General features: G+C 37.3%; 1 protein-coding gene across 1 annotated transcript in view; it reads left to right on the forward strand.

Annotated features, from left to right (window-relative positions):
• The first annotated feature begins 5,996 nt into the window (after positions 1-5,996).
• PMP22 (peripheral myelin protein 22) overlaps positions 5,997-27,699 on the forward strand; it is a 44,533-nt gene continuing 22,830 nt past the window's right edge. The window contains exons 1-2 of the mRNA XM_053710169.1: positions 5,997-6,144; positions 7,856-7,956. Coding sequence (XP_053566144.1) covers positions 7,879-7,956 — 78 coding nt within the window. The 5' untranslated portion in view covers positions 5,997-6,144; positions 7,856-7,878. The remainder of the gene's footprint in view (positions 6,145-7,855; positions 7,957-27,699) is intronic.

Raw genomic sequence — 27,699 nt, forward strand, 5'->3', positions numbered from 1 at the left:
ATGTGACCCCTCTACATAAAATGATTTGTCCCAATAGACTCTCATGTGACTCCTCTACATGACATGATTTGTCCACATAGACTGTCAAGTGACCCCTCTACATTACATGATTTTCCCCCATAGACTCTCATATGACCCCTCTACAAGACATGATTTGTCCCCATAGACTCTCATGTGACTCCTCTACATAAAATGATTTGTCCCCATAGACTGTCATGTGACCCCTCTACAAGACATAATTTATCCCTATAAACTGTGATTTGTCCCCATAGACTCTCATGTGACTCTTCTACATGACATGATTTGTCCTCATAGACTGTCATGTGACCCCTCTACATAACATGATTTGTCCCCATAGACTCTCATGTGACTCCTCTACATGACATGATTTGTCCCCATAGACTGTCAAGTGACCCCTCTATATGACATGATTTGTCCCCATAGACTCTCATGTGACTCCTCTACATGACATGATTTGTCCCCATAGACTGTAAAGTGACCCCTCTACATGACATGATTTGTCCCAATAGACTCTCATATGACCCCTCTAAAAGACATGCTTTGTCCTCATAGACTCTCATATGACCCCTCTACAAGACATGGTTTGTCCTCATAGACTGTCTTGTGACCCCTCTACATGACATGATTTGTCTTTATAGACTGTCATGTGACCCCTCTTCAAGACATGATTTGTCCTCATAGACTGTCATGTGACCCCTCTACATAACATGATTTCTCCTCATAGACAGTCATGTGACCTTCTACATAACATGATTTGTCCTCATAGACTGTCATGTGACCCCTCTACATAACATGATTTGTCCTCATAAACTGTCATGTGACACTTCTACATGGCATGATTTGTCCCCCCATTATCATGACATGATTTGTCCCCATAGACTGTCATGTGACCACTCTACATAGCATGATTTGTCCCCATAGACTGTAATGTGACCCCTCTACAAGACATGATTTGTCCTCATAGACTGTTATGTGACCCCTCTACAAGACATGATTTGTCCCCATAGACTGTCATGTGACCCCTCTGCAAGACATGATTTGTCCCCATAGACTTTCATTTGACCACTCTACAAGACATTATTTGTCATCATAGACTTTCATGTGACCCCTCTACATAACATGATTTGTCCCCATGATATATCCCCATGTGACCCCTATACATGACATGAGTAGTCCCCATAGACTGGCATATGACCCCTTTACATAACATGATTTGTCCCCATAGACTCTCATGTGACTCCTCTACATGACATGATTTGTCCCCATAGACTGTCAAGTGACCCCTCTACATGACATGATTTGTGTCCATAGACTTTCATGTGACCCCTCTAGATAACATGATTTGTCCCCATGATTTGTCCCCATGTGACCCCTGTACATGACATGTGTAGTCCCCATAGACTGGCATATGACCCCTTTACATAACATGATTTGTCCCCATAGACTCTCATGTGACTCCTCTACATGACATGATTTGTCCCCATAGACTGCCATGTGACCCCTCTACATGACATGATTTGTCCCCATAGACTGTCAAGTGACCCCTCTACATGACATTATTTGTCCCCATAGACTTTCATGTGACCCCTCTACATAACATGATTTGTCCCCATAGACTTTCAAGTGACCCCTATACATGACATTATTTGTCCCCATAGACTTTCATGTGACCCCTCTACATAACATGATTTGTCTGCATAGACTCTCGTGTGACCCCTCTACAAGAGATGATTTGTCGCCATAGACTCTCAAATGATCCATCTATAAGACATGATTTGTCCCCATAGACTGTCATGTGACTCCTCTACATGACATGATTTGTCCCCATAGACTGTCAAGTGACCCCTCTATATGACATGATTTTTCCCCATAGACTCTCATGTGACTCCTCTACATGACATGATTTGTCTCCATAGACTCTCATATGACCCCTCTAAAAGACATGCTTTGTCCCCATAGACTCTCATATGACCCCTCTACAAGACATGGTTTGTCCTCATAGACTGTCTTGTGACCCCTCTACATGACATGATTTGTCCTCATAGACTGTCATGTGACCAGTCTACAAGACATGATTTGTCCTCATAGACTGTCTTGTGACCCCTCTACATGACATGATTTGTCTTTATAGACTGTCATGTGACCCCTCTTCAATACATGATTTGTCCTCATAGACTGTCATGTGACCCCTCTACATAACATGATTTGTCCTCATAGACTGTCATGTGACCCCTCTACATAACATGATTTGTCCTCATAGACTGTCAAGTGACCTTCTACATAACATGATTTGTCCTCATAAACTGTCATGTGACGCTTCTACATGGCATGATTTGTCTACCCATTATCATGACATGATTTGTCCCCATAGACTGTCATGTGACCACTCTATATAACATGATTTGTCCCTATAAACTGTAATGTGACCCCTCTACAAGACATGATTTGTCCTCATAGACTGTCATGTGACCCCTCTACAGGACATGATTTGTCCACATAGACTGTCATGTGTCCCCTCTACAAGACATGATTTGTCCCCATAGACTTTCATGTGACCCCTCTACAAGACATGATTTGTCCCCATAGACTTTCATGTGACCCCTCTACATAACATGATTTGTCCCCATAGACTCTCATGTGACTCCTCTACATGACATGATTTGTCCCCATAGACTGTCATGTGACCCCTCTACATAACATGATTTGTCCCCATAGACTCTCATGTGACTCCTCTACATGACATGATTTGTCCCCATAGACTGTCATGTGACCCCTCTACATAACATGATTTGTCCCCATAGACTCTCATGTGACTCCTCTACATGACATGATTTGTCCCCATAGACTGTCAAGTGATCCCTCTACATGACATGATTTGTCTCCATAGACTTTCATGTGACCCCTCTAGATAACATGATTTGTCCCCATGTGACCCCTGTACATGACATGAGTAGTCCCCATAGACTGTCAAGTGACCCCTCTACATGACATTATTTGTCCTCATAGACTTTCATGTGACCCCTCTACATAACATGATTTGTCCCCATAGACTGTCAAGTGACCCCTCTACAAGACATTATTTGTCCCCATAGACTTTCATGTGACCCCTCTACATAACATGATTTGTCTGCATAGACTCTCGTGTGACCCCTCTACAAGAGATGATTTGTCGCCATAGTCTCTCAAATGATCCCTCTATAAGATATGATTTGTCCCCATAGACTGTCATGTGACTCCTCTACATGACATGATTTGTCCCCATAGATTGTCAAGTGACCCCTCTATATGACATGATTTGTCCCCATAGACTCTCATGTGACTCATCTACATAACATGATTTGTCCCCATAGACTGTAAAGTGACCCCTCTACAAGACATGATTTGTCCTCATAGACTGTCTTGTGACCCCTCTACATAACATGATTTGTCCCCATAGACTCTCATGCGACTCCTCTACATGACATGATTTGTCCCCATAGACTGTCAAGTGACCCCTCTATATGACATGATTTGTCCCCATAGACTCTCATGTGACTCCTCTACATGACATAATTTGTCCCCATAGACTGTCAAGTGACCCTCTACATGACATGATTTATCCCCATAGACTCTCATATGACCCCTCTAAAAGACATGGTTTGTCCTCATAGACTGTCTTGTGACCCCTCTACATGACATGCTTTGTCCCCATAGACTCTCATATGACCCCTCTACAAGACATGGTTTGTCCTCATAGACTGTCTTGTGACCCCTCTACATGACATGATTTGTCCTCATAGACTGTCATGTGACCCCTCTACAAGACATGCTTTGTCCTCATAGACTGCCTTGTGACCCCTCTACATGACATGATTTGTCTTTATAACCTGTCATGTGACCCCTCTTCAAGACATGATTTGTCCTCATAGACTGTCATGTGACCCCTCTACATAACATGATTTGTCCTCATAGACTGTCATGTGACCTTCTACATAACATGATTTGTCCTCATAGACTGTTATGTGACCCCTCTACATAACATGATTTGTCCTCATAGACTGTCAAGTGACCTTCTACATAACATGATTTGTCCTCATAAACTGTCATGTGACGCTTCTACATGGCATGATTTGTCCCCCCATTATCATGAAATGATTTGTCCCCATAGACTGTCATGTGACCACTCTACATAACATGATTTGTCCCCATAGACTGTAATGTGACCCCTCTACAAGACATCATTTGTCCTCATAGACTGTCATGTGACCCCTCTACAAGACATGATTTGTCCCCATAGACTGTCATGTGACCCCTCTACAAGACATGATTTGTCCCCATAGACTTTCATGTGACCCCTCTACAAGACATGATTTGTCCCCATAGACTTTCATGTGACCCCTCTACGTAACATGATTTGTCCCCATGATATGTCCCCATGTGACCCCTGTACATGACATGAGTAGTCCCCATAGACTGACATATGACCCCTTTACATACAATGATTTGTCCCCATAGACTCTCATGTGACTCCTCTACATGACATGATTTGTCTCCATAGACTTTCATGTGACCCCTCTAGATAACATGATTTGTCCCCATGTGACCCCTGTACATGACATGAGTAGTCCCCATAGACTGGCATATGACCCCTTTACATAACATGATTTGTCCCCATAGACTCTCATGTGACTCCTCTACATGACATGATTTGTCCCCATAGACTGCCATGTGACCCCTCTACATGACATGATTTGTCCCCATAGACTGTCAAGTGACCCCTCTACATGATATTATTTGTCCCCATAGACTTTCATGTGACCCCTTCTACATAACATGATTTGTCTGCATAGACTCTCGTGTGACCCCTCTACAAGAGATGATTTGTCCCCATAGACTCTCAAATGACCCCTCTATAAGACATGATTTGTCCCCATAGACTGTCATATGACCCCTCAACATAACAAGATTTGTCCCCATAGACTCTCATATGACCCCTCTAAAAGACATGATTTGTCCCCATAGATTCTCAAATGACCCATCTATAAGACATAATTTGTCCTCATAGACTGTCATGTGACCCCTCTAGAAGACATGATTTGTTCCCATAGACTGTCATGTGACCCTTCTACAAGACATGATTTGTCCTCATAGACTGTCATGTGACCCCCTCTACATGACATGATTTGTCCCCATAGACTGTCATGTGACCCCTCTACAAGACATGATTTGTCCCCATAGACTTTCATGTGACCCCTCTACATAACATGATTTGTCCCCATAGACTGTAAAGTGACCCCTCTACAAGACATGATTTGTCCTCATAGAATCTCATGTGACCCCTCTACAAGACATGATTTGTTCCCATAGACTGTCATGTGACCCTTCTACATAACATGATTTGTCCCCATGTGACCCCTGTACATGACATGATTTGTCCCCATAGACTGTCATGTGACCCCTCTACATGACATGATTTGTCCCCCTCTACATGACATGATTTGCCCCCATAGAATTTCATGTGACCCCTCTACATGACATGATTTGTCCCTCATTGGATCACTAGTTTTATTTTCATATGATCCAGACACTGATCACTTTCATGGGATCTCTTATAATACATCTCTAAAACAAACGTGCACAATTTGTCTTCAAATCATTATCTCAGCACAGCAGACATTATCCATTGTGAGAACATTAGACACTGATAGCTTTAACCTGTTATCTTTGCCACAAGCGTTTTGGTCCATGTAGTGGGTGGGTGGGGCAGCAAGTGGGTGACAGTATTGTGTCTTCTGGTGACCATGTAAACAGCAGCGTTCCTCATACTGAGGTCTAGAAGTCACATTCCTGAGCTGAATGAGTAACCCCCATTATATCCCACCCTGATCCCTTTCCTGCGTGTTATTTATAGGCAGAGTTCCCTGGTCTGTGTGTCAGGCCCACACCCAGCCACATAACGTCATGGGGCGTCAATCCTGCAAAAGGGAAACTTTATAGCTTCACACATACACGTTCCTAACCTCAAATAACTCAGCCTGGGACCAGGAGGGACATAAACACAGCTTGGATCTGTTTGTCTGTGAAGTGCTCATTGCTCTGCTGCCTTGTACAGGGAACCCCAGCCTTGGATATCACTAGAACTGAGTGAGTCCTGTCTGCAACTGGTACCAGAACCATAAAACATCTCTTCTGGTGATGGGAACCAGAACTCCTGCTCTCTATATATCATCTCATCTCTCTCTCTTACTATTATCTATTTATAATCTATCTATCATCTATCTATCTATTATCTATCAATAATATGTTATCAATCTATCTATCATTTATCTATATATCATCTATCTATATATCATCTATCAATAGTCTATTAGCTTACTGTATATCTAACATCTATCTATCTATATATCATCTATCAATAATCTATTATCTAACTGTATATCTAACATCTATCTATATATAATCTATTGTCAATCAATCTGTATATCTATCATCTATCAATAATATATTACCTAACTCTATATCAATCTATCTATATATCATCTATCAATAATCTATTATGTAACTGTATATCTATATCATCTATCATCTATCTATCTATATATCTATCATCTATCTATATGTCATCTATCAATAATCTATTATTTATCTTGTATATGTGTTTCTGCTCCCTTTATCTATCCACTTATACAATGTTTTATTTATCATAATTTTTCCTGCTGTTTTGTAATTGTGCAATTTTCGTTTTAAAATAACAGTTAAAAGTATCCTAAAACTACACGGTCTCTATTAAAGCAATTGGTAAAATTAAACGTATATGTGTTTGACTATGAGTTTACCTTGTGCTCAGCACTGGGGGTTTGCTACATTGGTAACATCTATATTGCTGATCTGCAATTACAGTTTAACCCTTCTAATGCCGTGCTGTGGTTAGTAGCTGCTGGGTGTGTCTGGGATGCCATATTTGGGAGGGGGTGCAGTGCTATAATTGCCTGGTATCAAGGGGTATGTTACCCCAGTTGGATTCACACTCTGTACAAAGGGCACATCACTATAAATGTGATAAACTGCTATTATGTTACAGGGGACTCCTAGGTGTTGCTTGACTGTAGACTTAGTACCTAGAAAAATGTTCAAGCTGGCCATATGTAGGTGGGTTATTAACCCCTAAAAATATATAAATACAGCATATGCATTGGTTTTCTTAGTTATAAAACCCCACTATTAAATTATGTCGCTTATTCATCAAAAATTAAATGTCCTCCAAAGCATATAAACAAAGATTTTAGTTGCACAAAATATGTAAATAAATACTCATATATATGATAGTTTTGTAGATTATATATATATATTGCCTATTAGGAATGGGGCCTTTTCATCTATTTATCACGTGCAGGCTGAGTGCTTTCAGGAATGCTCATGCTGGGATCTGCAGACACAAAATAATTGCCTTGCAGTAATTCATCCCATATGCCATTCATAAAAGAACCATGTGTAATAAAAAACATATATTTAATGAGCAGTAACTACAAGCAGCTGTGCATATGCAAAATATTGTTAAGTGGGAAACATTTATAATGATGTTTTTTTACAAACGTATCCAATTTGCAACCAGCAACACACTCCCTGTCCTCTAAAGAGTTAAAATAAAAGTATTAAAACTGTAACTTATTTCTATGCTAAAATGATACATTTGGGGCACTGGCTCCCCCTTGTGTTCAGTGGAATGAACTACACGGCAGACACACCCTTTTTTGGGACTAACTCCGCCACAGTCCCAGCCTCGAGTTTACTCTGCACTTAGCCTGGGAAGGACTAGCGCGGAGCTCTAACTGCTGTGCTTTATTGTTTCCTCTAGGAATACTCCAGACTTGACTGAAAATGCTCCTTTTATTATTGGGAATCATTGTGTTGCATGTGGCAGTCCTAGTGCTCCTGTTTGTGGCTACTATTGTTAGTGTAAGTAAAATATTCTTCTTTTTGTATCTAGTTATATAGCAATATGTGTGTTAGAGACCTATAGAACTGTACTAGCAATATGTGTGTTAGAGACCTATAGAACTGTACTAGCACTATGTGTGTTAGAGACCTATAGAACTGTACTAGCACTATGTGTGTTAGAGACCTATAGAACTGTACTAGCAATATGTGTGTTAGAGACCTATAGAACTGTACTAGCAATATGTGTGTTAGAGACCTATAGAACTGTACTAGCAATATGTGTGTTAGAGACCTATAGAACTATACTAGCAATATGTGTGTTAGAGACCTATAGAACTGTACTAGCAATAAGTGTGTTAGAGACCTATAGAACTGTACTAGCAATATGTGTGTTAGAGACCTATAGAACTGTACTAGCAATATGTGTGTTAGAGACCTATAGAACTGTACTAGCAATATGTGTGTTAGAGACCTATAGAACTGTGCTAGCAATATATGTGTTAGAGACCTATAGAACTGTACTAGCAATATGTGTGTTAGAGATCTATAGAACTGTACTAGAAATATGTGTGTTAGAGACCTATAGAACTATACTAGCAATATGTGTGTTAGAGACCTATAGAACTGTGCTAGCAATATGTGTGTTAGAGACCTATAGAACTGTACTAGCAATATGTGTGTTAGAGACCTATAGAACTATACTAGCAATATGTGTGTTAGAGACCTATAGAACTGTACTAGCAATATGTGTGTTAGAGATCTATAGAACTGTACTAGCAATATGTGTGTTAGAGACCTATAGAACTGTACTAGCAATATGTGTTTTAGAGACCTATAGAACTGTGCTAGCAATATGTGTGTTAGAGACCTATAGAACTGTACTAGCAATATGTGTGTTAGAGACCTATAGAACTGTACTAGCAATATGTGTGTTAGAGACCTATAGAACTGTACTAGCAATATGTGTGTTAGAGACCTATAGAACTGTGCTAGCAATATGTGTGTTAGAGACCTATAGAACTGTACTAGCAATATGTGTGTTAGAGACCTATAGAACTGTACTAGCAATATGAGTGTTAGAGACCTATAGAACTGTACTAGCAATATGTGTGTGTTAGAGACCTATAGAACTATACTAGCAATATGTGTGTTAGAGACCTATAGAACTGTACTAGCAATATGTGTGTTAGAGACCTATAGAACTGTGCTAGCAATATGTGTGTTAGAGACCTATAGAACTGTGCTAGCAATATATGTGTTAGAGACCTATAGAACTGTGCTAGCAATATGTGTGTTAGAGACCTATAGAACTGTGCTAGCAATATATGTGTTAGAGACCTATAGAACTGTGCTAGCAATATGTGTGTTAGAGACCTATATAACTGTACTAGCAATATGTGTGTTAGAGACCTATAGAACTGTACTAGCAATATGTGTGTTAGAGACCTATATGACTGTACTAGCAATATGTGTGTTAGAGACCTATAGAACTATACTAGCAATATGTGTGTTAGAGACCTATAGAACTGTACTAGCAATATGTGTGTTAGAGACCTATAGAACTGTACTAGCAATATGTGTGTTAGAGACCTATAGAACTATACTAGCAATATGTGTGTTAGAGACCTATAGAACTGTACTAGCAATATGTGTGTTAGAGATCTATATAACTGTACTAGCAATATGTGTGTTAGAGACCTATAGAATTGTGCTAGCAATATGTGTGTTAGAGACCTATAGAACTGTACTAGCAATATGTGTGTTAGATACCTATAGAACTTTACTAGCAATATGTGTGTTAGAGACCTATAGAACTGTACTAGCAATATGTGTGTTAGAGACCTATAGAACTGTACTAGCAACATGTGTGTTAGAGACCTATAGAACTGTACTAGCAATATGTGTGTTAGAGATCTATATAACTGTACTAGCAATATGTGTGTTAGAGACCTATAGAACTGTACTAGCAATATGTGTGTTAGAGACCTATAGAACTGTGCTAGCAATATGTGTGTTAGAGACCTATAGAACTGTACTAGCAATATGTGTGTTAGAGACCTATAGAACTGTACTAGCAATATGTGTGTTAGAGACCTATAGAACTGTACTAGCAATATGTGTGTTAGAGACCTATAGAACTGTGCTAGCAATATGTGTGTTAGAGACCTATAGAACTGTACTAGCAATATGTGTGTTAGAGACCTATAGAACTGTACTAGCAATATGAGTGTTAGAGACCTATAGAACTGTACTAGCAATATGTGTGTGTTAGAGACCTATAGAACTATACTAGCAATATGTGTGTTAGAGACCTATAGAACTGTACTAGCAATATGTGTGTTAGAGACCTATAGAACTGTGCTAGCAATATGTGTGTTAGAGACCTATAGAACTGTGCTAGCAATATATGTGTTAGAGACCTATAGAACTGTGCTAGCAATATGTGTGTTAGAGACCTATAGAACTGTGCTAGCAATATGTGTGTTAGAGACCTATATAACTGTACTAGCAATATGTGTGTTAGAGACCTATAGAACTGTACTAGCAATATGTGTGTTAGAGACCTATATGACTGTACTAGCAATATGTGTGTTAGAGACCTATAGAACTATACTAGCAATATGTGTGTTAGAGACCTATAGAACTGTACTAGCAATATGTGTGTTAGAGACCTATAGAACTGTACTAGCAATATGTGTGTTAGAGACCTATAGAACTGTACTAGCAATATGTGTGTTAGAGACCTATATAACTGTACTAGCAATATGTGTGTTAGAGACCTATAGAACTGTACTAGCAATATGTGTGTTAGCGACCTATAGAACTGTACTAGCAATATGTGTGTTAGAGACCTATAGAACTGTGCTAGCAATATGTGTGTTAGAGACCTATAGAGACCTATAGAACTGTACTAGCAATATGTGTGTTAGAGACCTATAGAACTGTACTAGCAATATGTGTGTTAGAGACCTATAGAACTGTACTAGCAATATGTGTGTTAGAGACCTATAGAACTGTACTAGCAATATGTGTGTTAGAGACCTATAGAACTGTACTAGCAATATGTGTGTTAGCGACCTATAGAACTGTACTAGCAATATGTGTGTTAGAGACCTATAGAACTGTGCTAGCAATATGTGTGTTAGAGACCTATATAACTGTAAAAGCAATATGTGTGTTAGAGACCTATAGAACTGTACTAGCAATATGTGTGTTAGAGACCTATAGAACTGTACTAGCAATATGTGTGTTAGAGACCTATAGAACTGTACTAGCAACATGTGTGTTAGAGACCTATAGAACTGTACTAGCAATATGTGTGTTAGAGACCTATAGAACTGTACTAGCAATATGTGTGTTAGAGACCTATAGAACTGTGCTAGCAATATGTGTGTTAGAGACCTATAGAACTGTACTAGCAATATGTGTGTTAGAGACCTATAGAACTGTACTAGCAATATGTGTGTTAGAGACCTATAGAACTGTACTAGCAATATGTGTGTTAGAGACTATAGAACTGTACTAGCAATATGTGTGTTAGAGACCTATAGAACTGTGCTAGCAATATGTGTGTTAGAGACCTATATAACTGTACTAGCAATATGTGTGTTAGAGACCTATAGAACTGTGCTAGCAATATGTGTGTTAGAGACCTATAGAACTGTGCTAGAAATATGTGTGTTAGAGACCTATAGAATTGTAAAAGCAATATGTGTGTTAGAGACCTATAGAACTGTACTAGCAATATGTGTGTTAGAGACCTATAGAACTGTACTAGCAATATGTGTGTTAGAGACCTATAGAACTGTACTAGCAATATGTGTGTTAGAGACCTATAGAACTGTACTAGCAATATGTGTGTTTGAGACCTATAGAACTATACTAGCAATATGTGTGTTAGAGACCTATAGAACTGTACTAGCAATATGTGTGTTAGAGACCTATAGAACTGTACTAGCAATATGTGTGTTAGAGACCTATAGAACTGTACTAGCAATATGTGTGTTAGAGACATATAGAACTGTACTAGCAATATGTGTGTTAGAGACCTATAGAACTGTACTAGCAATATGTGTGTTAGAGACCTATAGAACTGTACTAGCAATATGTGTGTTAGAGACCTATAGAACTGTACTAGCAATATGTGTGTTAGAGACCTATAGAACTGTACTAGCAATATGTGTGTTTGAGACCTATAGAACTATACTAGCAATATGTGTGTTAGAGACCTATAGAACTGTACTAGCAATATGTGTGTTAGAGACCTATAGAACTGTACTAGCAATATGTGTGTTAGAGACCTATAGAACTGTACTAGCAATATGTGTGTTAGAGACATATAGAACTGTACTAGCAATATGTGTGTTAGAGACCTATAGAACTGTACTAGCAATATGTGTGTGTTAGAGACCTATAGAACTGTGCTAGCAATATGTGTGTTAGAGACCTATAGAACTGTACTAGCACTATGTGTGTTAGAGACATATAGAATTGTACTAGCAATAAGTGTGTTAGAGACCTATAGAACTGTACTAGCAATATGTGTGTTAGAGACCTATAGAACTGTACTAGCAATATGTGTGTTAGAAACCTATAGAACTGTGCTAGCAATATGTGTGTTAGAGACCTATAGAACTGTACTAACAATATGTGTGTTAGAGATCTATATAACTGTACTAGCAATATGTGTGTTAGAGACCTATAGAATTGTGCTAGCAATATGTGTGTTAGAGACCTATAGAACTGTACTAGCAATATGTGTGTTAGAGACCTATAGAACTTTACTAGCAATATGTGTGTTAGAGACCTATAGAACTGTACTAGCAATATGTGTGTTAGAGACCTATAGAACTGTACTAGCAATATGTGTGTTAGAGACCTATAGAAAGCAATATGTGTGTTAGAGACATATAGAAAGCAATATGTGTGTTAGAGACCTATAGAACTGTACTAGCAATATATGTGTTAGAGACCTATAGAACAGTACTAGCAATATGTGTGTTAGAGACCTATAGAACTGTACTAGCAATATGTGTGTTAGAGACCTATACAACTGTACTAGCAATATGTGTGTTAGAGACCTATAGAACTGTGCTAGCAATTTGTGTGTTAGAGACCTATAGAACTGTACTAGCAATATGTGTGTTAGAGACCTATAGAACTGTACTAGCAATATGTGTGTTAGAGACCAATAGAACTATACTAGCAATATGTGTGTTAGAGACCTATACAACTGTACTAGCAATATGTGTGTTAGAGACCTATAGAACTGTGCTAGCAATATGTGTGTTAGAGACCTATAGAACTGTACTAGCAATATGTGGGTTAGAAAACTATAGAACTGTACTAGCAATATGTGTGTTAGAGACCTATAGAACTGTACTAGTAATATGTGTGTTAGAGACCTATAGAACTGTACTAGCAATATGTGTGTTAGAGACCTATAGAACTGTGCTAGCAATTTGTGTGTTAGAGACCTATAGAACTGTACTAGCAATATGTGTGTTAGAGACCTATAGAACTGTACTAGCAATATGTGTGTTAGAGACCTATAGAACTGTACTAGCAATATGTGTGTTAGAGACATATAGAACTGTACTAGCAATATGTGTGTTAGAGACCTATAGAACTGTACTAGCAATATGTGTGTGTTAGAGACCTATAGAACTGTGCTAGCAATATGTGTGTTAGAGACCTATAGAACTGTACTAGCACTATGTGTGTTAGAGACATATAGAATTGTACTAGCAATAAGTGTGTTAGAGACCTATAGAACTGTACTAGCAATATGTGTGTTAGAGACCTATAGAACTGTACTAGCAATATGTGTGTTAGAAACCTATAGAACTGTGCTAGCAATATGTGTGTTAGAGACCTATAGAACTGTACTAACAATATGTGTGTTAGAGATCTATATAACTGTACTAGCAATATGTGTGTTAGAGACCTATAGAATTGTGCTAGCAATATGTGTGTTAGAGACCTATAGAACTGTACTAGCAATATGTGTGTTAGAGACCTATAGAACTTTACTAGCAATATGTGTGTTAGAGACCTATAGAACTGTACTAGCAATATGTGTGTTAGAGACCTATAGAACTGTACTAGCAATATGTGTGTTAGAGACCTATAGAAAGCAATATGTGTGTTAGAGACATATAGAAAGCAATATGTGTGTTAGAGACCTATAGAACTGTACTAGCAATATATGTGTTAGAGACCTATAGAACAGTACTAGCAATATGTGTGTTAGAGACCTATAGAACTGTACTAGCAATATGTGTGTTAGAGACCTATACAACTGTACTAGCAATATGTGTGTTAGAGACCTATAGAACTGTGCTAGCAATTTGTGTGTTAGAGACCTATAGAACTGTACTAGCAATATGTGTGTTAGAGACCTATAGAACTGTACTAGCAATATGTGTGTTAGAGACCAATAGAACTATACTAGCAATATGTGTGTTAGAGACCTATACAACTGTACTAGCAATATGTGTGTTAGAGACCTATAGAACTGTGCTAGCAATATGTGTGTTAGAGACCTATAGAACTGTACTAGCAATATGTGGGTTAGAAAACTATAGAACTGTACTAGCAATATGTGTGTTAGAGACCTATAGAACTGTACTAGTAATATGTGTGTTAGAGACCTATAGAACTGTACTAGCAATATGTGTGTTAGAGACCTATAGAACTGTGCTAGCAATTTGTGTGTTAGAGACCTATAGAACTGTACTAGCAATATGTGTGTTAGAGACCTAGAGAACTGTCCTAGCAATATGTGTGTTAGAGACCTATAGAACTGTACTAGCAATAAGTGTGTTAGAGACCTATAGAACTGTGCTAGCAATTGATGTGTTAGAGACCTATAGAACTGTACTAGCAATATGTGTGTTAGAGACCTATAGAACTGTACTAGCAATATGTGTGTTAGAGACCTATATAACTGTACTAGCAATATGTGTGTTAGAGACCTATAGAACTGTACTAGCAATATGTGTGTTAGAGACCTATAGAACTGTACTAGCAATATGTGTGTGTTAGAGACCTATAGAACTGTACTAGCAATATGTGTGTGTTAGAGACCTATAGAACTGTACTAGCAATATGTGTGTTAGAGACCTATAGAACTGTACTAGCAATATGTGTGTTAGAGACCAATACAACTGTACTAGCAATATGTGTGTTAGAGACCTATAGAACTATAATAGCAATATGTGTATTAGAGACCTATAGAACTGTACTAGCAATATGTGTGTTGGAGACCTCTAGAACTGTACTAGCAATATGTGTGTTAGAGACCTATAAAACTATAGTAGCAATATGTGTGTTAGAGACCTATAGAACTGTGCTAGCAATATGTGTGTTACAGACCTATAGAACTGTACTAGCAATATGTGTGTTAGAGACCTATAGAACTGTAATAGCAATATGTGTGTTAGAGACCTATAGAACTGTACTAACAATATGTGTGTTAGAGACCTATAGAACTGTACTAGCAATATGTGTGTTAGAGACCTATAGAACTGTACTAGCAATATGTGTGTTAGAGACCTGTAGAACTGTGCTAGCAATATGTGTGTTAGAGACCTATAGAACTGTACTAGCAATATGTGTGTTAGAGACCTATAGAACTGTGCTAGCAATATGTGTGTTAGAGACCTATAGTACTGTGCTAGCAATATGTGTGTTAGAGACCTATAGAACTGTACTAGCAATATGTGTGTTAGAGACCTATAGAACTATACTAGCAATATGTGTGTTAGAGACCTATACAACTGTACTAGCAATATGTGTGTTAGAGACCTATAGAACTGTGCTAGCAATATGTGTGTTAGGGACCTATAGAACTGTGCTAGCAATATGTGTGTTAGAGACCTATAGAACTGTACTAGCAATATGTGTTTTAGAGACCTATAGAACTGTACTAGCAATATGTGTGTTAGAGTCCTATAGAACTGTACAAGCAATATGTGTGTTAGAGACCTATAGAACTATACTAGCAATATGTGTGATAGAGACCTATAGAACTGTGCTAGCAATATGTGTGTTAGAGACCTATAAAACTGTGCTAGCAATATGTGTGTTAGAGACCTATAGAACTGTACTAGCAATATGTGTGTTAGAGACCTATAGAACTGTACTAGCAATATGTGTGTTAGAGACCTATAGAACTGTACTAGTAATATGTGTGTTAGAGACCTATAGAACTATAATAGCAATGTGTGTATTAGAGACCTATAGAACTGTACTAGCAATATGTGTGTTAGAGACCTCTAGAACTGTACTAGCAATATGTGTGTTTGAGACCTATAGAACTATACTAGCAATATGTGTGTTAGAGACCTATAGAACTGTACTAGCAATATGTGTGTTAGAGACCTATAGAACTGTACTAGCAATATGTGTGTTAGAGACCTATAGAACTGTACTAGCAATATGTGTGTTAGAGACCTAAACAACTGTGCTAGAAATATGTGTGTTAGAGACCTATAGAACTGTACTAGCAATATGTGTGTTAGAGACCTATAGAACTGTGCTAGCAATATATGTGTTAGAGACCTATAGAACTGTGCTAGCAATATATGTGTGTTAGAGACCTATAGAACTGTACTAGCAATATGTGTGTTAGAGACCTATAGAACTGTACTAGCAATATGTGTGTTAGAGACCTATAGAACTGTACTAGCAATATGTGTGTTAGAGACCTATAGAATTGTGCTAGCAATATGTGTGTTAGAGACCTATAGAACTGTACTAGTAATATGTGTGTTAGAGACCTATAGAACTGTGCTAGCAATATATGTGTTAGAGACCTATAGAACTGTACTAGCAATATGTGTGTTAGAGACCTATAGAACTGTACTAGCAATATGTGTGTTAGAGACCTATATAACTGTACTAGCAATATGTGTGTTAGAGACCTATAGAACTGGGCTAGCAATATGTGTGTTAGAGACCTATAGAACTGTACTAGCAATATGTGTGTTAGAGACCTATAGAACTGTACTAGCAATATGTGTGTTAGAGACCTATAGACCTTTACTAGCAATATGTGTGTTAGAGACCTATAGAACTATATTAGCAATATGTGTGTTAGAGACCTATAGAACTGTGCTAGCAATATGTGTGTTAGAGACCTATAGAACCGTACTAGCAATATGTGTGTTAGAGACCTATAGAACTGTACTAGCAATATGTGTGTTGGAGACCTATAGAACTGTACTAGCAATATGTGTTTTAGAGACCTATAGAACTGTACTAGTAATATGTGTGTTAGAGACCTATAGAAGTGTACTAGCACTATGTGTGTTAGAGACCTATAGAACTGTACTAGCAATATGTGTGTTAGAGACCTATAGACCTTTACTAGCAATATGTGTGTTAGAGACCTATAGAACTATATTAGCAATATGTGTGTTAGAGACCTATAGAACTGTGCTAGCAATATGTGTGTTAGAGACCTATAGAACCGTACTAGCAATATGTGTGTTAGAGACCTATAGAACTGTACTAGCAATATGTGTGTTGGAGACCTATAGAACTGTACTAGCAATATGTGTGTTAGAGACCTATAGAACTGTACTAGTAATATGTGTGTTAGAGACCTATAGAAGTGTACTAGCACTATGTGTGTTAGAGACCTATAGAACTGTACTAGCAATATGTGTGTTAGAGACCTATAGAACTGTGCTAGCAATATGTGTGTTAGAGACCTATAGAACTGTGCTAGCAATATGTGTGTTAGAGACCTATAGAACTGTACTAGCAACATGTGTATTAGAGACCTAAAGAACTGTGCTAGCAATATGTGTGTTAGAGACCTATAGAACTGTACTAGCAATATGTGTGTTAGAGACCTATAGAACTGTGGTAGCAATATGTGTGTTAGAGACCTATAGAACTGTACTAGCAATATGTGTGTTAGAGACCTATAGAAATGTACTAGCAATATGTGTGTTAGAGACCTATAGAACTGTACTAGCAATATGTGTGTTAGGGACCTATAGAACTGTACTAGCAATATGTGTGTTAGAGACCTATAGAACTATACTAGCACTATGTGTGTTAGAGACCTATAGAACTGTACTAGCAATATGTGTGTTAGAGACCTATAGAACTGTACTAGCAATACCAGCACTATACAAGCTGCACATAGGTATATAACTGTACTAGCAATACCATCACTATACAAGCTGTACACAGGTATATAACTGTACTAGCAATACCAGCACTAAACACGCTGTACATAGGTATATAACTGTACTAGCAATACCAGCACTATACAAGCTGTACATAGGTATATAACTGTACTAGCAATACCATCACTATACACGCTGTACATAGGTATATAACTGTACTAGCAATACCATCACTATACAAGCTGTACACAGGTGTATAACTGTACTAGCAATACCAGCACTATACAAGCTGTACATAGATATATAACTGTACTAGCAATACCATCACTATACAAGCTGTACACAGGTATATAACTATACTAGCAATACCAGCACTATACAAGCTGTACATATGTATATAACTGTACTAGCAGTACCAGCACTATACAAGCTGTACATAGATATATAACTGTACTAGCAATACCAGCACTATACAAGCTGTACATAGGTATATAACTGTACTAGCAATACCAGCACTATACAAGCTGTACATAGGTATATAACTGTACTAGTAATACCATCACTATACAAGCTGTACACAGGTATATAACTGTACTAGCAATACCATCACTACAAGCTGTACATAGGTATATAACTGTACTAGCAATACCAGCACTATACAAGCTGTACATAGGTATATAACTGTACTAGCAATACCATCACTATACAAGCTGTACATAGGTATATAACTGTACTAGCAATACCATCACTATACAAGCTGTACATAGGTTTATAACTGTACTAGCAATACCAGCACTATACAAGCTGTACATAGGTATATAACTGTACTAGCAATACCATCACTACAAGCTGTACGTATGTATATAACTGTACTAACAATACCAGCACTATACAAGCTGTACATAGGTATATAACTGTACTAGCAATACCATCACTATACAAGCTGTACACATGTATATAACTGTACTAGCAATACCAGCACCATACAAGCTGTACATAGGTATATAACTTTACTAGCAATACCTTCACTATACAAGCTGTACATAGGTATATAACTGTACTAGCAATACCAGCACCATACAAGCTGTACATAGGTATATAACTTTACTAGCAATACCTTCACTATACAAGCTGTACATAGGTATATAACTGTACTAGCAATACCAGCACTATACAAGCTGTGCATAGGTATATAACTGTACTAGCAATACCATCACTATACAAGCTGTACACAGGTATATAACTGTACTAGCAATACCAGCACTATACAAGCTGTACATAGGTATATAACTGTACCAGCAATACCATCACTATACAAGCTGTACACAGGTATATAACTGTACTAGCAATACCATCACTATACAAGCTGTACATAGGTATATAACTGTACTAGCAATATGTGTGTTAGAGACCTATAGAACTATACTAGCAATATGTGTGTTAGAGACCTATAGAACTGTACTAGCAATATGTGTGTTAGAGATCTATATAACTGTACTAGCAATATGTGTGTTAGAGACCTATAGAATTGTGCTAGCAATATGTGTGTTAGAGACCTATAGAACTGTACTAGCAATATGTGTGTTAGAGACCTATAGAACTGTACTAGCAATATGTGTGTTAGAGACCTATAGAACTGTGCTAGCAATATGTGTGTTAGAGACCTATAGAACTGTGCTAGCAATATATGTGTTAGAGACCTATAGAACTGTACTAGCAATATGTGTGTTAGAGACCTATAGAACTGTACTAGCAATATGTGTGTTAGAGACCTATAGAACTGTACTAGCAATATGTGTGTTAGAGACCTATAGAATTGTGCTAGCAATATGTGTGTTAGAGACCTATAGAACTGTACTAGTAATATGTGTGTTAGAGACCTATAGAACTGTGCTAGCAATATATGTGTTAGAGACCTATATAACTGTACTAGCAATATGTGTGTTAGAGACCTATAGAACTGTACTAGCAATATGTGTGTTAGAGACCTATATAACTGTACTAGCAATATGTGTGTTAGAGACCTATAGAACTGTGCTAGCAATATGTGTGTTAGAGACCTATAGAACTGTACTAGCAATATGTGTGTTAGAGACCTATAGAACTGTACTAGCAATATGTGTGTTAGAGACCTATAGACCTTTACTAGCAATATGTGTGTTAGAGACCTATAGAACTATACTAGCAATATGTGTGTTGGAGACCTATAGAACTGTACTAGCAATATGTGTGTTAGAGACCTATAGAACTGTACTAGTAATATGTGTGTTAGAGACCTATAGAAGTGTACTAGCACTATGTGTGTTAGAGACCTATAGAACTGTACTAGCAATATGTGTGTTAGAGACCTATAGAACTGTGCTAGCAATATGTGTTAGAGACCTATAGAACTGTGCTAGCAATATGTGTGTTAGAGACCTATAGAACTGTACTAGCAACATGTGTATTAGAGACCTATAGAACTGTGCTAGCAATATGTGTGTTAGAGACCTATAGAACTGTACTAGCAATATGTGTGTTAGAGACCTATAGAACTGTGGTAGCAATATGTGTGTTAGAGACCTATAGAACTGTACTAGCAATATGTGTGTTAGAGACCTATAGAACTGTGCTAGCAATATGTGTGTTAGAGACCTATAGAACTGTACTAGCAATATGTGTGTTAGAGACCTATAGAACTATACTAGCATTATGTGTGTTAGAGATCTATAGAACTGTACTAGCAATATGTGTGTTAGAGACCTATAGAACTGTACTAGCAATATGTGTGTTAGAGACCTATAGAAATGTACTAGCAATATGTGTGTTAGGGACCTATAGAACTGTACTAGCAATATGTGTGTTAGAGACCTATAGAACTATACTAGCACTATGTGTGTTAGAGACCTATAGAACTGTACTAGCAATATGTGTGTTAGAGACCTATAGAACTGTACTAGCAATACCAGCACTATACAAGCTGCACATAGATATATAACTGTACTAGCAATACCATCACTATACAAGCTGTACACAGGTATATAACTGTACTAGCAATACCAGCACTAAACACGCTGTACATAGGTATATAACTGTACTAGCAATACCAGCACTATACAAGCTGTACATAGGTATATAACTGTACTAGCAATACCATCACTATACACGCTGTACATAGGTATATAACTGTACTAGCAATACCATCACTATACAAGCTGTACACAGGTGTATAACTGTACTAGCAATACCAGCACTATACAAGCTGTACATAGGTATATAACTGTACTAGCAATACCATCACTATACAAGCTGTACATAGGTATATAACTGTACTAGCAATACCATCACTATACAAGCTGTACACAGGTATATAACTATACTAGCAATACCAGCACTATACAAGCTGTACATATGTATATAACTGTACTAGCAGTACCAGCACTATACAAGCTGTACATAGATATATAACTGTACTAGCAATACCAGCACTATACAAGCTGTACATAGGTATATAACTGTACTAGCAATACCAGCACTATACAAGCTGTACATAGGTATATAACTGTACTAGTAATACCATCACTATACAAGCTGTACACAGGTATATAACTGTACTAGCAATACCATCACTACAAGCTGTACATAGGTATATAACTGTACTAGCAATACCAGCACTATACAAGCTGTACATAGGTATATAACTGTACTAGCAATACCATCACTATACAAGCTGTACATAGGTATATAACTGTACTAGCAATACCAGCACTATACTAGCTGTACATAGGTATATAACTGTACTAGCAATGCCATCACTATACAAGCTGTACATAGGTTTATAACTGTACTAGCAATACCAGCACTATACAAGCTGTACATAGGTATATAACTGTACTAGCAATACCATCACTACAAGCTGTACGTATGTATATAACTGTACTAACAATACCAGCACTATACAAGCTGTACATAGGTATATAACTGTACTAGCAATACCATCACTATACAAGCTGTACATAGGTATATAACTGTACTAGCAATACCAGCACTATACAAGCTGTACATAGGTATATAACTGTACCAGCAATACCATCACTATACAAGCTGTACACAGGTATATAACTGTACTAGCAATACCATCACTATACAAGCTGTACATAGTTATATAACTGTACCAGCAATACCATTACTATTCAAGCTGTACATAGGTATATAACTGTACTAGCAATACCAGCACTATACAAGCTGTACACAGGTATATAACTGTACTAGCAATACCATCACTACAAGCTGTACACAGGTATATAACTGTACTAGCAATACCATCACTATACAAGCTGTACACATGTATATAACTGTACTAGCAATAACATCACTATACAAGCTGTACACAGGTATATAACTGTACTAGCAATACCAGCACTATACAAGCTGTACACAGGTATATAACTGTACTAGCAATACCATCACTATACAAGCTGTACATAGGTTTATAACTGTACTAGCAATACCATCACTATACAAGCTGTACATAGGTATATAACTGTACTAGCAATACCAGCACTATACAAGCTGTACATAGGTATATAGCTGTACTAGCAATACCATAACTATACAAGCTGTACATAGGTATATAACTGTACTAGCAATACCAGAACTATACAAGCTGTACATAGGTATATAGCTGTACTAGCAATACCATAACTATACAAGCTGTACATAGGTATATAACTGTACTAGCAATACCAGCACTATACAAGCTGTACATAGGTATATAACTGTACTCGCAATACCATCACTATACAAGCTGTACATAGGTATATAACTGTACTAGCAATACCATCACTATACAAGCTGTGCACAGGTATATAACTGTACTAGCAATACCATCACTATACAAGCTGTGCACAGGTATATAACTATGCTAGCAATACCATCACTATACAAGCTGTACACAGGTATATAACTGTACTAGCAATACCATCACTATACAAGCTGTACATATGTATATAACTGTACTAGCAATACCATCACTATACAAGCTGTACATAGGTATAAAACTGTACTAGCAAGACCAGCACTATACAAGCTGTACACAGGTATATAACTGTACTAGCAATACCATCACTATACAAGCTGTACACAGGTATATAACTGTACTAGCAATACCATCACTATACAAGCTATACATAGGTATATAACTGTACTCGCAATACCATCAGTATACAAGCTGTACACAGGTATATAACTGTACTCGCAATACCATCAGTATACAAGCTGTACACAGGTATATAACTGTACTAGCAATACCATCACTATACAAGCTGTACACAGGTATATAACTGTACTAGCAATACCATCACTATTCAAGCTGTACATAGGTATATAACTGTACTAGCAATACCATCACTATACAAGCTGTACACAGGTATATAACTGTACTAGCAATACCAGCACTATACTAGCTGTACATAGGTATATAACTGTACTAGCAGTACCATCACTATACAAGCTGTACATAGGTATATAATTGTACTAGCAATACCAGCACTATACAAGCTGTACATAGGTATATAATTGTACTAGCAATACCAGCACTATACAAGCTGTACATAGGTATATAACTGTACTAGCAATACTATCACTATACAAGCTGTACATAGGTATATAACTGTACTAGCAATACCATCACTATACAAGCTGTACATATGTAAATAACTGTACTAGCAATAACATCACTATACAAGCTGTGCACAGGTATATAACTGTACTAGCAATACCATCACTATACAAGCTGTACACAGGTATATAACTGTACTAGCAATACCATCACTACAAGCTGTACATATGTATATAACTGTACTAACAATACCAGCACTATACAAGCTGTACATAGGTATATAACTGTACTAGCAATACCATCACTATACAAGCTGTACACATGTATATAACTGTACTAGCAATACCAGCACCATACAAGCTGTACATAGGTATATAACTGTACTAGCAATACCTTCACTATACAAGCTGTACATAGGTATATAACTGTACTAGCAATACCAGCACTATACAAGCTGTACATAGATATATAACTGTACTAGTAATACCATCACTATACAAGCTGTACACAGGTATATAACTGTACTAGCAATACCATCACTACAAGCTGTACATAGGTATATAACTGTACTAGCAATACCATCACTATACAAGCTGTACACAGGTGTATAACTGTACTAGCAATACCAGCACTATACAAGCTGTACATATGTATATAACTGTACTAGCAATAACATCACTATACAAGCTGTACACAGGTATATAACTGTACTAGCAATACCAGCACTATACAAGCTGTACACAGGTATATAACTGTACTAGCAATACCATCAATATACAAGCTGTACATAGGTTTATAACTGTACTAGCAATACCATCACTATACAAGCTGTACATAGGTATATAACTGTACTAGCAATACCAGCACTATACAAGCTGTACATAGGTATATAGCTGTACTAGCAATACCATAACTATACAAGCTGTACATAGGTATATAACTGTACTAGCAATACCAGCACTATACAAGCTGTACATAGGTATATAGCTGTACTAGCAATACCATAACTATACAAGCTGTACATAGGTATATAACTGTACTAGCAATACCATCACTATACAAGCTGTACATAGGTATATAACTGTACTAGCAATACCATCACTATACAAGCTGTACATAGGTATATAACTGTACTAGCAATACCATCACTATACAAGCTGTGCACAGGTATATAACTGTACTAGCAATACCATCACTATACAAGCTGTGCACAGGTATATAACTGTACTAGCAATACCATCACTATACAAGCTGTACACAGGTATATAACTGTACTAGCAATACCATCACTATACAAGCTGTACATAGGTATATAACTGTACTAGCAATACCATCACTATACAAGCTGTGCACAGGTATATAACTGTACTAGCAATACCATCACTATACAAGCTGTGCACAGGTATATAACTGTACTAGCAATACCATCACTATACAAGCTGTACACAGGTATATAACTGTACTAGCAATACCATCACTATACAAGCTGTACACAGGTATATAACTGTACTAGCAATACCATCATTATACAAGCTGTACATAGGTATATAACTGTACTAGCAATACCATCACTATACAAGCTGTACATAGGTATAAAACTGTACTAGCAAGACCAGCACTATACAAGCTGTACACAGGTATATAACTGTACTAGCAATACCATCACTATACCAGCTGTACATATGTATATAACTGTACTAGCAATACTATCACTATACAAGCTGTACACAGGTATATAACTGTACTAGCAATACCATCACTATACAAGCTGTACATAGGTATATAACTGTACTCGCAATACCATCAGTATACAAGCTGTACACAGGTATATAACTGTACTCGCAATACCATCAGTATACAAGCTGTACACAGGTATATAACTGTACTAGCAATACCATCACTATACAAGCTGTACACAGGTATATAACTGTACTAGCAATACCATCACTATACAAGCTGTACATAGGTATATAACTGTACTCGCAATACCATCACTATACAAGCTGTACACAGGTATATAACTGTACTAGCAATACCATCACTATACAAGCTGTACACAGGTATATAACTGTACTAGCAATACCAGCACTATACTAGCTGTACATAGGTATATAACTGTACTAGCAGTACCATCACTATACAAGCTGTACATAGGTATATAACTGTACTAGCAATACCATCACTATACAAGCTGTACATAGGTATATAACTGTACTAGCAATACCATCACTATACAAGCTGTACATAGGTATATAACTGTACTAGCAATACCATCACTATACAAGCTGTACATATGTATATAACTGTACTAGCAATACCAGCACTATACAAGCTGTACATATGTATATAACTGTACTAGCAATACCATCACTATACAAGCTGTACATAGGTATATAACTGTACTAGCAATACCATCACTATACAAGCTGTACATAGGTATATAACTGTACTAGCAATGCCATCACTATACAAGCTGTACATAGGTATATACCTGTACTAGCAATAGATACCAGCACTATACAAGCTGTACATAGGTATATAACTGTACTAGCAATACCATCACTATACAAGCTGTGCATAGGTATATAACTGAACCAGCAATACCATCACTATACAAGCTGTACACAGGTATATAACTGTACTAGCAATACCATCACTATACAAGCTGTACACAGGTATATAATTGTACTAGCAATACCAGCACTATACAAGCTGTACATATGTATATAACTGTACTAGCAATACCATCACTATACAAGCTGTACATATGTATATAACTGTACTAGCAATATCATCACTATACAAGCTGTACATAGGTATATAACTGTACTAGCAATACCATCACTATACAAGCTGTACATAGGTATATAACTGTACTAGCAATACCAGCACTATACAAGCTGTACATAGGTATATAACTGTACTAGCAATACCATCACTATACAAGCTGTACATAGGTATATAACTGTACTAGCAATACCAGCACTATACAAGCTGTACATAGGTATATAACTGTACTAGCAATACCATCACTATACAAGCTGTACACAGGTATATAACTGTACTAGCAATACCAGCACTATACAAGCTGTACACAGGTATATAACTGTACTAGCAATACCAGCACTATACAAGCTGTACACAGGTATATTACTGTACTAGCAATACCAGCACTATACAAGCTGTACACAGGTATATAACTGTACTAGCAATACCATCACTACAAGCTGTACATAGGTATATAACTGTACTAGCAATACCAGCACTATACAAGCTGTGCACAGGTATATAACTGTACTAGCAATACCATCACTATACAAGCTGTACATAGGTATATAACTGTACTAGCAATACCATCACTATACAAGCTGTACACAGGTATATAACTGTACTAGCAATACCATCACTATACAAGCTGTACATAGGTATATAACTGTACTAGCAATACCATCACTATACAAGCTGTACATAGGTATATAACTGTACTAGCAATACCAGCACTATACAAACTGTACATAGGTATATAACTGTACTAGCAATACCATCACTATACAAGCTGTACACAGGTATATAACTGTACTAGCAATACCATCACTATACAAGCTGTACACAGGTATATTACTGTACTAGCAATAACAGCACTATACAAGCTGTACACAGGTATATAACTGTACTAGCAATACCATCACTATACAAGCTGTGCATAGGTATATAACTGTACTAGCAGTACCATCACTATACAAGCTGTACATAGGTATATAACTGTACTAGCAATACCATCACTATACAAGCTGTACACAGGTATATAACTGTACTAGCAATACCAGCACTAAACACGCTGTACATAGGTATATAACTGTACTAGCAATACCAGCACTATACAAGCTGTACATAGGTATATAACTGTACTAGCAATACCATCACTATACAAGCTGTACATATGTATATAACTGTACTAGCAATAACATCACTATACAAGCTGTGCACAGGTATATAACTCTACTAGCAATACCATCA

Source organism: Bombina bombina, chromosome 1, assembly GCF_027579735.1.
Source record: "Bombina bombina isolate aBomBom1 chromosome 1, aBomBom1.pri, whole genome shotgun sequence".
In the NCBI taxonomy this organism is placed as follows: Eukaryota; Metazoa; Chordata; class Amphibia; order Anura; family Bombinatoridae; genus Bombina; species Bombina bombina.